This window comes from Haliaeetus albicilla, chromosome 1, assembly GCF_947461875.1.
Source record: "Haliaeetus albicilla chromosome 1, bHalAlb1.1, whole genome shotgun sequence".
Taxonomy (NCBI): Eukaryota; Metazoa; Chordata; class Aves; order Accipitriformes; family Accipitridae; genus Haliaeetus; species Haliaeetus albicilla.
The window spans coordinates 37,803,901-37,820,077 of record NC_091483.1 but is presented as its reverse complement, the minus strand read 5'-3'; the positions used below and the strand labels follow the sequence as shown (position 1 = coordinate 37,820,077).

The window sequence follows — 16,177 nt, the reverse complement described above, 5'->3', positions numbered from 1 at the left end:
TTGCTTTGCCCCTTTTTATTGACTTCTCATTTTATATGCCTGGACTTTTCACAGGACTTACTTGCAGTGCTGTTGTTATCATTGTCCTGATGACACAGAAGAAAACACTTTCTTAATATGTTGTGAAATATAACATGGTTTGTAATCCTGTGTGTGCTTTTAAAGACAAAATAAACCACTGAATATAGTGTCGTCAGACACCACACTTTGACATGTTTGTCTGAAATGGTGGTCCTTTGCATACTTTGGAAATACCACTCTGGTGTACTAATCTCTGGGAAAGTAATTTTTATTATTGTTGGCTCCTGTGTTTAGCGTGCAGCTCTCAGCTGACATACTATGCATTATAGAAAAATGCTTGTGACTCAGCTAACAAAAACCCAATGAAGTGTCTAAATTGGGAATCTGCTTTATGTGCCCTTTTTCTGTGCTTTTTTCTTATTACTGCCTGCTGTCCTCTCTTATTTGTACACAAGACAGTCAGTCCTCTGCAACTGTGCATGGATACTGGCAAGACCACAATCCATCAGTGTTACACAAGCAGCAATTCCACTTAAAAGAAAATTTACCATTTTCATATCACAAGTAGAAGGCACAAGTCCAAAAGAATAGAAAGGAAAAGTCCATCAGACTTTAAATTATATTTAAGTATAGATTAAGCCTTTTAAAATAGCAATGCTGTTTCTGTGGCCTTCTTTTCTTGCACTGCATTCATTTAGCTGTCAGCCTTTACATGTAGCTGTAACAAGGTACAACTGCAGTGTATTTTTCTTTGTAGACTGAAGCATATATGTCTTACATAGCTTCAAATAAATGTTCCTCAATGCTGGTTATAAAACAATCAGAAAAATAAGATATGGTATCTAACTGAAAAAGACAATGAATAGCTGAAAACAAAATAATATTAATAACTCTCCAGTACAAAACTATAAGCTGACTTTGTTACTAAAGTTATTAATAAGAAACTCTGAGAATTCCTATGATTTACTGACTGAAATGTAAAACTTGACTGTATACAGATTTTTTGAAAAAGCCAAAGTTAGTAAAAGTCACGTGCTATAGCATAAGGAGGATTTTTTCATTTGATGCGCTTATGGAATTAAATTTTGTGGTTTAGAGATCTAATTGCCCTATGTCACAATGTTAAAATGTATCCAGATCAGGTCAGTGCCTGGTTTTTGCAGCTAAATACTCAATACGAGCTGATTCCAGCTGCTGAATATGAATTCCTATGAATGTTCGGCACTTGAGAATGAGGTCTCTGTGAGACTGTGAAGAGAATTGTTGGGCACGGCTGCTGCTCACCGAAGGAGTCGTTTCCTTTTGGTAACTCCTTGCAGTTATGAAGACCTGAATAGGTCTTTTCAGTAGTTTCAGTGTTACTGTGTGCTTTAAAAATCAAATGTAGTTGACTTATTTCTTTTGAATTAATTTCCTGCTGCATTGTAAAACATTCATTTAATTTTACATGTGTTTAGTCTAAAAGTGCTGTGAAGAATTTTGAGGAATGCCCTTGATTGAGGCTTATCATGCCTAGTACATGCCTAATTTCTTACACTTGGTGACTTTCCCAAGTTTCCTAAGCATGTCCCAGTTTCATTCTTGTACTGGGATAACTTTGTTCTGATACAGCCCTCTGGAAGGAGGCAGCCATCAAAATCCTTATCACTGAACTCAATAAATGTAAGACAGTCTCCATTAACAGGAGACAAATTTAAACCATCCCTTTTGTGGTAGGTGTGAGCAGACCTGTCCCTGTACCCTCATGTGATCTCTGTGCAATCTCCAGTAACAGAGAACTGAAACCAGCAGCAGGGTGCATGATGTAGTCCCTTGGGCTGCTGGGTTTCTGTGAGTATTCCAGTCTTGCATTTAGGTGTTTGCAGTCACATTTCTCTTAGCTCCACTTGAACATCTGTTCTGCTTTCTGAACAGCAGTTGAGGCTTGGGTTTGAATAACTTTTGCTAGCAGAGTAATACTTATCACTTTTGGGTTGTTTTTACTATACAGATTTTCCAAGCAGAAATTCCTTGCAAGATGAAGAAAAGCAAACAAAACAAAACCTCTGAATACTATACAAGCACTTTAAGAAAAGGAGAAGAAATGAGTATTCATGCATCTGTTTTCTGTCTTTACTATAGGCGTGCAGGATCCTCAGCATGAGAAGATAGTTACTGTGACTACTAATGGAAGTATTCACAGCCCCAAGTTTCCACACACATACCCACGCAATACTGTGCTAGTGTGGAGATTAGTAGCAGTAGACGAAAATGTATGGATACAGCTTACTTTCGATGAAAGATTTGGGCTTGAAGACCCAGAAGATGACATTTGCAAGTAAGTTACTTTAACTTAGAAAAATTGGAAGGGAGGTGTGGGGGATGAAACAGAAGTGTTGCTCAAGTTTTGCAAAAATATGATACCTGCATGTCAATATGTTTATAAAATGCATCTTTTAAAGTATTAGTCCATGGTTTCCTTTGCAGTGCTAGAGAAGGATTTCATGCTTGAAAGCTTTGGGTTCTCCCCATTTTTCCTTCTGCATTTAGTATCTGGGCCACAGATATATTATGATAGAAAAATGTGAAATATTTAATCTCTCTCTCAAGTAAAAGTGTTGACATCTGGGAAAATATTCTTGACAGAACATTAGAGCAATGAATGTCTAATTTTTACAGAGAAAATTTGGGTAAGCAAGTTACCTGAAGTGGAATTCAGGTAATGACACCAATTGCAACATCCCTGTACAAAAAACCCTGACACCCTACTGCTCAATATTTTAATTGCCTTTAATGGTCAAGTACTTAGTTTTCTATGAAAAACAGCACTTATAGCATTGCATTAATTGACATTCTTTAATGGTATTGCATTTTTCCCAACTTCAATAAGTATTCTGCCTGCTCAATCACTGGCACAGGTATCTGTGGAACCTGTATTTCCTTCCTATGATTTGCAGCTAAAGGCTTTGTAGCTTGAGAGAGAAATAACCGTGATATAACAGGCATCAGGATGGATGTAGTTCTTAACCAAGCCATCCGATTGATCGTGTTCTGGATATTTTGTGAGGCAGTAGGGTCTGACATTATATATGCTTCCTGTGGGTGTGTGAAAGGGGAGAGATCCTAAACTCTTGTATCCTGTATCTGTCTGACATCACAACAACAGATTGTGAAAAAACCCCAGGGTATGAATAGTGCTACATTGTCTGAACTCTTTTCAGTAAATTCAGTAACAGATAAAACATGTCATTTGAATGGCATATCCTCCTTTGATGTGTTCCTGGAGAGGTACTTCACACAAGATTTTTCTTTCAAAGTAGTTTTTTGTTTGGTTTGTTTTTCTGTTTGGGGTTTTATTTTTGAATACCTTGTATACACATTTGATTTGATTCTTGCTTTCAGTTTTTCTAATTAACTCCTAGTGAGTTGGTTTTATATCTTGTATCAACTTTTGATAACAAATTTGAATTTCTTAGAGGTTACTTTTGCACTTACCCTTAATTTAGGAGCTGACGTTCATAACAGATGGGCAGATATCTTTCTTTCATAATTCTGAAGGGAGCAATTGTCAAGGCCATGTCAAATATAATTAAAATACTAAATGCTGTAAACATATGTTTGCTCAGATGAGTGCACTCCCTTTGCACAGTAATTCTTTTCTTTAAATGAAAACTTAGCTTGCTTTTTCTTTTCTTTGCATATGCCAGAGTGAAGTGGCAAGTGAAAGAAAATCCAGGTAGGGTGACTCATTCGTCCACTTGCAAAGAAAAAAGTAAGATAAGTTAAAATATTTTTAATATAACTAGAATATTATTTTAATGGGAGTACATTTATTTTAAGTAAACAATGTGCTGAATACAAAAGTACTGGTCAAATTAAGAAACAGTAATAAGTCACTCATAATCTTCACTCGGTCATAATCTTATCATGCTCATATTTGTGCAGGGATACCAGGAAGCTGTATGAATGCAATTCCTGATATGTGCACTTTTGAGGGCACATTGGGCTTTTTGGCTTGGAAGATATGACCCTCTGAAAAAGAAAGTTATAGAGTTGTCTTTAACCAAAAGAAAAAACATAGCTAGGGTTCCTATGAAATTTAAATTCAGTAAAAAATTCAGTAAAGGAAGAGAATGTGTACCTTGTTTGATGTGAAGGGAGTATAAATAATTGACAAGTTGAGGAAATAACTAAAACACAGTGAGTTTAACTATGTAAAATAATTCTACACAGGCCAAGTAAGTTACCAGTTATCTGAGTAATATCTCTTTATAAGTAATGTCTTGTGTTTCTTATCTCTTGTAGATCCTAATAAAATTATTTAATCTTTTTTCCAGTACTTTCTGTAGAAAAGCTAAGGGGTTTTATTGACTGCATCCCATATTATTTATTACTCCACTGTGTTTCTATCATCTTGAAACACAATACTGATTTGTTGCTGTAGAGTACTCGACAGTTTCTCCAAAGGCAAGTTTCTATGACAAAAGACAGAATAAAATATGACATGAAATTTAATGTATTATAACTCTATACCTTACAGTGACCTGATCCTTTAGTTCTGACCTATGACTGAAACTAGGTAAAAACCAGCCCAGTAAAGTTAGACTTTCTATGCAGAAGTGTACAGTTTGTACCAGGATATCTTTCTCTCCCTTCTATAGTGTATGAGAGAACTTCAAGAGTTACCTGCAGTGGTCATCATCACACTTTTCAGTTCATCTACTCGCTTCTTAAGCTGCATGTTCTGTGCAATGCCAGAGCTTGCTCCATCATCGCTGTATGCTGTAACGCCCTGTAGCATCAGTTCACTGGGCCTATGAGAGAATACACTACAGTGTATTAGTTTAAGATAATTAGCAGCTTTTAAATCTCATATTAATTCAAATATTGCTTAGTGGAAGAAAATAAAACAAAACCATATCCAGCTATGTAAGACTTTTTTGCTTAATGTAGTTCTATAACAGGAAAACAATGGTAGTGGTGAATAAGAAATGTCCTATATGTATCCTGAAGCTATGGCAAGTTTTTGCCTGTATCTGGCTGACATGACCTCCACAGCTGGTTTTCTCTGAAGTCAGTTCTGACATTTCAAGCTATTCTATGAGGTCTTTTAATCTAGAACAAATACCACATTTTACAGATACATTAAAGGTACCAGTCTAGTCTCCACTTTAAATACTTTCCTGAATCTGAATCAGCATGATCCTGCATGGCTTTTTTTCCCACTCGGTTTTCACTTGCAATTCAACTTGCAGTATTGACTAAGGTAGAGCATTTGCATTACAGCAAATTCTATGTTTATGACCAGCCATCTGACCCAGCCTCACCTGGAACAGCATTAGCATGCGTAGTCGTAATTGTTGTGCTAATTCTCACCAGTCTTAAGCATGATTGCTGTGTTCTGTATGTTTTGGAAACAAAATTTAAATTATAGGGTTTTTTAGAATAAACTTCTCATATTTTGCCTGTATTTCTCCAGGTGACTTTTGTCCTGGTTTTACAATTGTGATGTGCTTGAAATTTACGGAGTTCATTTCTGCATTGCTTAAAATACAGCTAATGATTTTTTAAACAACGGTTCTACTTTATCTGCACTGCACCCTTTCTATAGGCAAAATGTTAAGAATCCCACTGTGTCTTTTTCAAAGTGAAAAAACCCTCCAATTTATCTGGGAACTAGATCCATACATGTATCTCGGAAGAGATTTACATTATTTGGTTGATAATAAGGATATGTAAATCTCTGCAATATTGCAGTAATTTCAGTCTTGTACACTTTGTTTGATTTCAGTTGTGACTTGTGAAAGAAAAAGTTTACGAGCAAAACAATCTCCCAGCAAACCAAGCAAACAAAAAAGGAGAAGGATGCAATCTCCTGGCTGTTTTGTGCAGTACTGTTCAGATGATAGAACTGGCAGTGAATTTTCCTTTCATAAGGGAATTTGTAGCTAACACAGGCATAGTGGATTTACATTCTGTGTGCCCACCCTGTCTGGTGAAAAAAAGAAGCAGCCTTTCTTCTGCTCATATGATAGCTGATATGACAGGGAATTATTTTCATGATGCTAGCCCCTCAATGCTGTTTTAATTATGAGGCCATTAGACTTCTGTGCCTTGCAGCTCATATCATCAGGGAGGTGCCGTAACTCTTCTTGACTAGCAGGGACTGATTTTTGCTCAATTGTTTCTTGTTGTCCAAATTTGTTGTTTTCTGTCTCTGAGAACACGCAGTGATAACACCTTTGTGATAAACTCCTCTGTGACAGGAAGTCACAGATTTACCCTTCTTCCAGGAAGAACATGGATGCTGTAGTTGCCTTTAAAAGGCAGTCTGATGTTGTGAGTAGGTTGTACATTGGAGCATTACAATGCAAGGCTGCAATAGGAAAAGAAAAAAAAAATCTTTCTTAGGTTAATAGTATGTGTCAAAGTTGCTCTCTCCCTGTGCACAGAATGGCTCTAGTTGTTCATCTTAGAGGTGGTTGCAGCTGTTCTTTCTAATCATCAGATGATTACAGTCTGTTTGACTTTTATTATATATAATAAAACACAGAAATGTGTCACAAATCCAAAGTGCAATTACTGTAGATAAGATGATAAGGATAAAATACATGAGTAAAAGAATGTGGAACCAACTGATAGTTGAATAATAGATGCCATTTGACCATCATCTTCGTATTAGGATAGCTATACTCATTTCTGACTCTCTTCAGTCTAATAATTTAAAGTATGAACTATAGTATGATGTTGGTTTTTTGGGGGGTGGGGCGGCTTTTAGCAGCTGCATATGTGAATCTGTTCCTGTAGTTGTATAAGTGAAGCATTTACCTATAACGTTCTGAAAGAATTCCCAAAGCTTGTCTAGTTAATATGTGCAGTATGTAGAATTTTTGCCTGAAGAAAATTAGTTAAGCTGAAGGCAGCTGTCAGTGCTAACATGGGGTAAAACCTATGTGAGTAGTTCTGTGACTTTTTTTTCCTCTTCACATCAAATTAAATACTTCACTCTTAATACCGGGAATGTTCTTCCTCTGAGGGTTCTTAGGATGATGCTTTATGATACAAAGCCACATGCATTAAATTCATTACCTCCTTTTTCCCTAATGTTTTTGTAAGCTACTTGCCTTCACTTCAGATCCATTGTGACTGAACTGTGCCCAAGCTATTCCCTTTCATTAAGGGAACATCAAGGTTCTGTGGTAGAAACCGTAACCGACTGGCTTCAACAGTCATATGTGTTCCTAATGAATGTATCATTAGGAAGTTATTGATAAGGGTTAAAAAATTAGAAGATTTGGCTCAGTCTGACAAGACTGGAACAAGTGTATCAAGAGGAAACATACTGACACTGTCTTTAGTCAGCAGCTGCGAAGAAGGAAAATATTTGCTTAGCTGTCTTTTTTTTTTGACATTTTTTCAAATGCATACTATGCAGTGATAAATTATGATAAACACAATAAAAAGGCTAAACATTTTGTTGTGTAATTTTCTAAAGAGACTTTTCTGTGTAATATAAGACACAATGAGCAACTTACACCACATGGAGCTTCCTTTCTTGTACAAAAAAAATCTGTACAAATCTGTACATCTGGCATGTGGAGTAAAATGTAGATACACAACTGCAACTCCTAACTGCTTCAATAAAAAGAGGACAGCTATTTTGCTTCTGTTTGGCCCCTTGTCATGGAATCACCTTACAGCATCAACAGAGCACGTGGATGAAAGATTAATGTCAGCATCTTTTTTGTCTAGAAAGATGAAATTCTAACCCACACCCTGCCCCCTGGGGGAAAAAAAAAAAGTAATATTTTTTGTTTTGCCTTGAGTGCATTATAGAGGCAATATTGATGTATGTGTGAAGAACACACTAATATCAAGCATAGATTCAGGAAAAAAAAATATAACTTTTCACATAAAGTAAGTATTAATTCTGGGGCTTTTGAGGGCAGTGAGTTCCTTATCAAGGTCTAGTTCCCAAGAAAATTGTTTTCTGGACAGCTGATGGTCTGTCCTTACTGTCACATAGTCTTAAATGCTTCTCGTGGACTGTGATTACAGAGAGTGAAGTTATCTCTTGGGTAAGTACAAAGTTCAAGTTGGCTTTGAATAACTGGACAAAGACCTTTAAATGAACTCTGTATTTAAAGAGGAACTGGTGCAGATGATGATCATGGCAATTCATGTCACTAAGTAGGTGGGCTGCTGGGATTTGTGCTTTTTTTCCCCCAACCCCCATTCTGAAGATGCAGGGGCTACTGCTGCCACCTTTATTTGAAAATTCAGAAAACAGTGAGGAGTCCCCCAGAATTTCTAAGGCTTCAAATTGGAAAAAAATACAGTCAGCATCAAACTGGAAAAAAAAAAAACCAGTCAGCACCAAAACCCACAGACTCTGAGAGCAGAGATGAATGTTATAGTGAAGACCAGTCTTTAAAGCTCTTTTCTTACAGCTCTTGCCTTAGAATTTCAGTGTGGTCTATTTTAGCCACCTGTTTTTTATGAGATGCTACACATACAGGTGGGCTGGGCTCAGTTTAGGTGACTCTACATATCAGTGATACTTAAATGTCTCTTTCATCATAGTCTATAACTTCTTCAGCAAAGGTGAAGTCATACTAAAGATAAAATTTATTACAGCTCTGTTCTGCGAGTCAGATCCATTTGGATATGATTGATTCCATTAATATATGGAATTATAAAAAGCATAAGAACTCTTTTTCCTCAATACACAATTTCTTTTTTACTTTTTTTTTCCCCAACACAAATTTCTTGTCAATCATTTTTATTCAAAGTCTGAAAGGGGGTCATATAATTTAAATGGCTGGGATGAGTTCTAGCATTCAAGTGCCTTAGATTAATTGAAATACTGATAGGAGAGAATTATTATGAAATAGCTAATATAAGCTGAAGTCCTTAGTAGCAACATTGATGTTTTACTGGTGGCAGGAAGGTGGCATTTTAGGAGCAGTGTGTAGAAAATGCCATAAAACTTGTGTTAAGGCAGCTGGTGGAGTAATTTCTCCTGGTGTTTGTGGGGTTGGGGTTTTTTTGTTTTGGTTTTTAGTTGCTCAGTCTATTTGCAAGACAACTGAATAGTGATACCAGTTCAAGAGAGGTTTAAATGCTAAATGGAAGATGAGAGCAGGGGATAGGGATCAAAGTTTTTAAGAAATTAGATTCATATTGGGCCACAGTCCTTTCGTTATCTAAAAATTGTTCTTTTACATCTAAAGAAAAAAAGATTAGTACTACAAAGGTTATTTCTTTTCATGTGAGTTCAGTTGTAACAATATTATTTCAATTTAATGAATGCAAAAGAGTCCGATAGACTCATGTATCCTGCTTTCTTATTTTCTGAAGAAAAAATAAGTGGTTTTTCATGTCAAAAGAAGTATCTGGCTCTGTTTCTTATCTATTCTGATTTCATTAAAAAAAATTGTGGTTCCTTGTAGTTTCTTTTTATTATTATTACTTTATTTTTTTTAAGAAAGCTCTTACTTTTGGATTTGCCATGATAACAGAAAAAATTGACTCTTTGATTATCAGATTTTTCAAACACTAATTCATCTTTCAGCTGGTCCTGTTCTGCTGGTATAGCTACTGTCCATAGTTCAGACTGTGGCAGAGGTGTCTACTGTATCCAGAAGTATACACATTCCTTCGGGTTCTGTACTGCTTATTAGAAGTTGCTTAATACCATTCTCATGATAACAGTGTTGTAAATGTGACAAAGCAGATACTGCAGGCAGTAAAAGAAGATAAAAAAATTAGAAAACCAAAATGCAGTATGGTTATAATGGAGACTACTTTGTAACGCACATTTCTTAAGCTTCAAAAAGAGTAAACTTAGTTCTGCAGAAAGGGTTTATAGCTGCAAAATTGTACTCTCTAAGCAAATCAGAGTGCAACACAAGAAAGGCAAACAGAAGAAGATGCTTCTCTGAGCAGAACAGGAGGACACCATAGCCTACATGATGTGATCAGAAGGACATGCTGCACAAACTTACGGGCTATCACTGCATTCTTGCCCACCCGCTTTTCCCTCCTTTACAGTAAATTCAGCATTCATTTTTAGTATCCACTGTTGCTGGAGGACACTATAATGGATATTATTTCACAAGTAATTTAAAATCTATTTTCACAGTCCAGATGAGTGTTAGGAGAGTGATTGCTGATGAGTGGGCAGTTGACATAATCCCTTACTCCTTTTTCACACCAGAGACTACACTCATTGACTTAAAAAACATTTTAGGCTCCTTAAAATTCCTTCCTGGTCCTCTCAATCTCAAGCAAGCTGTTTGAATAAAGTAAACTATGTCCACAGTACCAAAATATTTTTGTAAATGGTCCTAATCCTAATTTATTGCTTCTAAATTTTTTTCATGTTACCGTAGTTGGCTGCGTTTCTAATGGTGTAGACTGAAGTTATTTTCTTTGAAAATGAGTGTGGTACTGCTGGGTCTTGCTTCTGTCTAGGGTACTCTGGAAATAGTTGTTATTGATGGAGTTCCCCTGCACCAGCCCCACCACTTATTAAAAGATAGAAGTAAATGTCTACTATAAGGGGGCACAAAAACATGCTGTGAGCCATCACCACTGGAGCTCAGGGATGTAGACAGACCCTGTAGCCACCTGTGGTTTCTGGTGTGACTCTCTGGAGTCCTGATATCAAGAGAAATGGAAGCTGCAAAGGCAGGCCCAGCAGAGTAATCTAAAGTTACCCAGTGTAGTATCTAAACATTCCAGATTATACATACCACGCACTCCCTCCCTTATGCTTTCTGGTTACTGAAAGTCTACGTACAGTTAAGTCCATAGCCTCACCAACAGGTTTATAAGCAGCTTTCTCCTGTTTAATCAGCAGGAATAGCAGATGTACCAACTGTCCTATTCCTAGGCGGACAGTTGTGTTTCTTCGCATTACACAGCTTCTCTCTCTTCTCTTCCTCCCCTTGTCCACTTCCTTTCCTCTCTCCCTCTCACTAGATGCTGTGGTTGCTTCTTCATGTGTATCATCAACATTTTAATAACATATGTTGCTCACGTGAAATTGTAGTTAGACAGCATTACCAGCAAACGTTGTCAGTCAGACATATCAGTAACAGTCCTGTCTTGCACTTGATGCTGCTCCATTAGGATAAAGTAGAAGTGAAACGTAATGCAATTTACATTAATCTGTTCTCATCTGATCATCAGGATATCTGAGAAGATGCATGTGCATGAGAAACTGCAAAAAGGAAGATTACTTATTGCAGTAAAGGTTAGATGGTCATGTGGGAGTGTCCGAGGGGTTTTATAAGGTAAAATAGATAGATCTTTTCCTTTTCTGACAGTAACATGAGAAGAGGGAGACCAGTAAACTACCAGCAATTATTAAGTACTGCTTCAGACTAGCCTTTGATTCATATACTGTGGCTGGATTAAAAATAGTTTTGCATAATTTTATGACCATTAACTTATAACTGGGTAAACTGAAGTGAGAGGAAACTCCTTACACTCTTTAGGTGAAAACTGATCTCCTGCTAGGGTTGGGAACACATTTTTTCTGCCTCCTGTGGTGTTATGTGACTGGTCAGTTACATTATAGGGGTTTTTCACTTTCTGTTCAAGTAGCAATTACTAGCCTGTCCTGAAGCAGGATATTGGACTTCATGACAAATGGTCTGTCCTGGATCGGTAAATCCTGTGTGCTAGTGTAGCAGCCAAGAGACCATATGTTATTGTATTGCTGAACTAAAGAAATAAAGGTGTTTTCATTTAAATAAACATAGATAAAGCCCCAGTCTCCATTGAGGTAGGCAGGAAGGAGGGAAAAGGAAGAGGGGAAACAAGCAGGTGTGTAATGCTGCTGTATCATCAGAGGGTGCTTGAGGGGAAGGGGTGCTGCCTGAACTGCCCTGGATGAATCTTCACATGCTGAAAATGCCCCTTAAAAAATTTTTGTTTGTTTGTTTTCCAAAATATGCTTTTGAATATTGCTAGGAAATTGCTTAGCCAGTAGTTTCACATCGTTGACTGGAGCCATCGCTACATTCCAGGATATAAGGAATGTGCATAAAGAAAAAATTACCATTTGGGATACTAGAATAAATATTTAAAATGCTGATTGAAAAACAATGGTAAAAACATGATTATAGATTCACAGAAGTTGGAGCAGATACATTGACCACTGTGAACAGCGTGAGTAGAGGTAGAAATTTTGTAGTGGATTAGAAAGAATGCTTTACAGCCTTGGCTGTTGATGTGAACCATGAGCTCCATTACTGTTTTTGGTTTTGTACAAAATATTGATCTCTACAGTAGGAACATGTGATTTAGTATGATTGCTGTAATTCCCAGGATAAAATATAGCAGACTTTACAGAGAAGTACTGGGAAAATGTTGGTAAGGTGTTTAATTCTCCAAAATCTGGAAAGTGTAGTACTATATGATGTAGGATACTTACTGAGCTGGTGCACTCTCTGGGAGCAATGGGCTGCCTCTTTATGAAGGGAAATGTGCTTTGGAGAATATAGTGTCCAGTGCAGCAGGATCCTGAATTCTGATGGCCATTTCCACGTGGTGTTGTACTGTAAGTACGTAATAATAATAATATTAATAATAAATTGTACAGGTATTCCTTTGGAGGGGGGGGCAGATGATGAAGAATAGGAGTACTAGTGTGCAGCACAATAAGAATACTCTGTCTTATTACCATTTTTGTTACATGCATTATTATTTCAATTCATAACTTGTACAGGATACTAAAGAAATCTGTGGTCCACACAGGCAGTCAGTAGCAGAAAACAGACGGGTTGGAGGTGAAACAGTACAAGAAAATGTTTTATGTAGATGTTATCCATTTTCTAGTCCTTGAAAAATAACCCTTCCGAATGACTTCTTAGTTTTGTGGAAAATCTTTTTTACTCACTGTATTTTATATGGCTACAGGAGAATCTGTAGTCAAATAGGAAAAAGGTAAGCGTAGCATAGTAACACTGGGCAATGGAAACTCATGGAGACTTAGTCCCCATGGAACTTCTTCCTTTGCATTTTAGGATGAAGGCCAAGGTAAGTAAATGGACTGGGCCATCAATGGCAAGCTAATTCACATGTGTCAATATGTTTTTCCAAGCTTTCCGATTTTCCCAAATTCATCTTTGTCTTTGATATATAGTAATAGTAATGTTGGTATGAAATTTCCTGCACTTTTTTGTTTTGTATCTCTGTTCTACGTAACATGCCATTTTTAGACCAAACTTAACCCTTATTTAAAGAGAGCTAAACATGCTTCTCATCCTGACTGGCATTGGCAATACCCACCATTCTTTGATACAAAGAAGATAAGTACAGGTTATCTTCTAAGAAATTTGGCAATTGGTCTTTTAAAAGGAGGAGTTTGGAAAACAATCATCTTTCCTTTCTGCCTCCACTGTTGATCTACAGGATTATAGTGTCTCTTTCTATAAGATTCTTATTCAATTGCTCGAAATAACGTATCAATAGAAGTTATACCAGTATAAATTAGTTTGCAGCACAGGCTACCTAGGACTGAATTCTGTGGTTGCTTTATTCCTGAAAATACTTATTTACATGCTTTTTCCATATCAGTAGTTTAACACATGCTTAAATAATTACAGCGTTGCTGTCTGAATATAGAATTGTTTTGGTAAGTACATGTAACAATGTATCTAGTTTACAATTTCTTATTCTTGTGGAAAAGTTAATGCCCTTTCCTCCCCACAAGGCAGAAGTTACTTTCAGAGACTACGGGATATTCATGTGCTTAAGATGGAGATACTTAAGTGCTTCCAGTGTGCCTTGATACCAGTCACGATGATTTATTTCCTAGAGGTGTTCACGTGCCAATTTACTAGTCATCAGGGAAAGGATATGTTTTCAGCAATACTCAGTTTATCAATTGGCACTGAAGTAAACTTTTGATACAAAGGAGAGTTTTGGGGAGGAGGGTGAAGAGATGCATTTCTTTGGATTTCTTATTTTTACATGCAGTGCTCTGACACTAGTTCACCAAGCGACAAAAGCTACTGTGCAAAATGTATATGTCTCAGCTTCACATGGTGCCTTAACTTTTCAGCAGATGCACAGAAAATGCAAGTGTGTTTTCTGGTAGACTGGAGAGCAATAATGCAACAGTTAATTTCTCCAAATCGAACCACCAGTGCATCCTTTTCTTTTCACGAGAAGTGTTCAAATGTTTGAAGAGTAGAATTTGGGGGTTTGAACTCTGTCTTGTTTTTCCCTTTCACTTGCAGTGTTGTAAATGTATATTTATGATCAAAGTGGCTTACAGGGAATGAAGGGGAAGAAAATTGAAATCTAAGGATTAAACTTTTTTTTTCATGTGTCCTAAATAACAAGGTAGAAATACAGAGAGAGTTGTGCAGTTGTGTTAAAAGCCTCAGGCTATTACAAATCAGTATGAGGAAAGATTAAATAGAGAGAACCATGGCAACCATCTAACATTTGTGAATGAATGTGTGTTTCCATAAGGCAGTTCCTAATGTACAGTACTGCATATTCTAAAATAAATGTATTCAAAGTAGGTTGGCGCAGAAACTACAATCCATATTTGGTGAATGGCAGTTAGAAATGTTCTCTGTTTATACCTTGAGTATCTTTATTTCATGGAAAATTTAGGCATGGCAGGATACTTGGGGTTTTTATGCTCATTTGCTGTATTGGCTGGAAGTGATGTCTGTTGCTGGAAGTGATGTTTGTGTATAATTAAACATCATTTTCTGAGTACAAAAACCTGACCTCATCGGTTATTTATTTGGATTATATCTGGGTATGCTGTTTCTTTCCAGTGACTGTTAAAACACAGTGTGTGTAAGATCAGCAGATACAGGTACTACTACGGAAACTTATTTCATGTCAAATCATTGCTGTTCCATCATCTTTTCTCTGTTTTTAAGTTAAAACATAAAACATGACAGAAAATGTAGAACGTAACTCTTTTCTCAATTGTTGGATAATCTGTAATGATATCCAAAGGAGTTTCCTCTTATAGTGGAAGGCACTGCCAAATCCTCCTAAAGAGGATGAATGCTAAGGGTGAGTTGCCCATGCTGTGAGCCTCAGGAACTGGAGTCAAATGACTCTGGGTAACTTTTTTCAGAAATTCCTATTGGAAAGACAAAATCCAGAGGGAATATTTTAAATAGTTACTATTTTATATCAGGTAGTTTTTAAAACAACAGTTTTCTTCCAATAGCCTGACTATACTTTCACTCAAAGTAGCCCTAGTCAAATATTTCTGATAACATTGAGCGGAATAATTTTTTTTTGAACTTGTACCCTGCATGGAGTATTTGCTGGTGCTGCCACAGGGTCACCATGTCAGCCAAGGTGCCCTCTCCCTTCTGTTCCTCCAGGAAATTTGCTTTCTATACCATTTGAGGATTTTTCTCCTCCACCTGACTAGCAAGTGGAGTTATTAATAGCTAACTTTTACTGATGTGCACTGCTAGTGGTTTGTGACTTCAGGAACCTTGTAGTTACTGGGCTGAATGGGCCAATCTTTCCCAGTCTGAGGTTCATGATAGATACTGCTGTCTGGCAACAAATATGAAACAGTATGACGTAAATAAATGCTTCTGAAAGGCAAAGTAATTAATTAAAAAGCTGTTCTGAAGCTTGCAAACTTGGGTGGTGGGTGGTGGTACTACCTGGCCTGGCCTTATTGGAGGGGAAAAAAAATAATAACAAAAGTAAGATTTCCTTTTACATAAAACGAAAAATAGTGCACAAGTACCTGCAGTTTCATTATTACCAGTTATTTAATTTTTGTATCATTTTGATTTTCATCTCACATGATGTGTCTTTTGTCTCTGTGCTTTGCTCTTTGAGGAAAACGTACTTCAGTCTCAGTGAGAGGGGCAGTATTGGTAATAGAAAAGAGTAAAGTTCTCCACCTATTGAATGAACGATGCAGTGCACTCTTCTTTACAACTGTATTGCTACATCTGTAGGCTTTTAGTTTGCCTGAAATCCACTTATTTCTCTAGTCCAGCATGCCACACTCTCTGGCCTTCTTCCTTCTTGGGTTCCTCCCATTTTCCCTCTGCTCTTTTTTGCATTCCCCTTGTCCCATCATGCATTTTTGCTGGAGACTGTACAGCATGTTGACCTGTGGGGAGTAACAAGGCTGGTGAAACAAATTGGGTCTGCCATT

General features: G+C 37.0%; 1 protein-coding gene across 1 annotated transcript in view; it reads left to right on the top strand.

The window, feature by feature from the left end:
* The window catches only part of PDGFC (platelet derived growth factor C), a 139,143-nt gene that overhangs the window by 80,708 nt on the left and 42,258 nt on the right, over nt 1–16,177 (top strand). Inside the window, exon 2 of the mRNA XM_069785893.1 lies at nt 2,143–2,338. Within this exon, the coding sequence (XP_069641994.1) occupies nt 2,143–2,338 (196 nt within the window). The remainder of the gene's footprint in view (nt 1–2,142; nt 2,339–16,177) is intronic.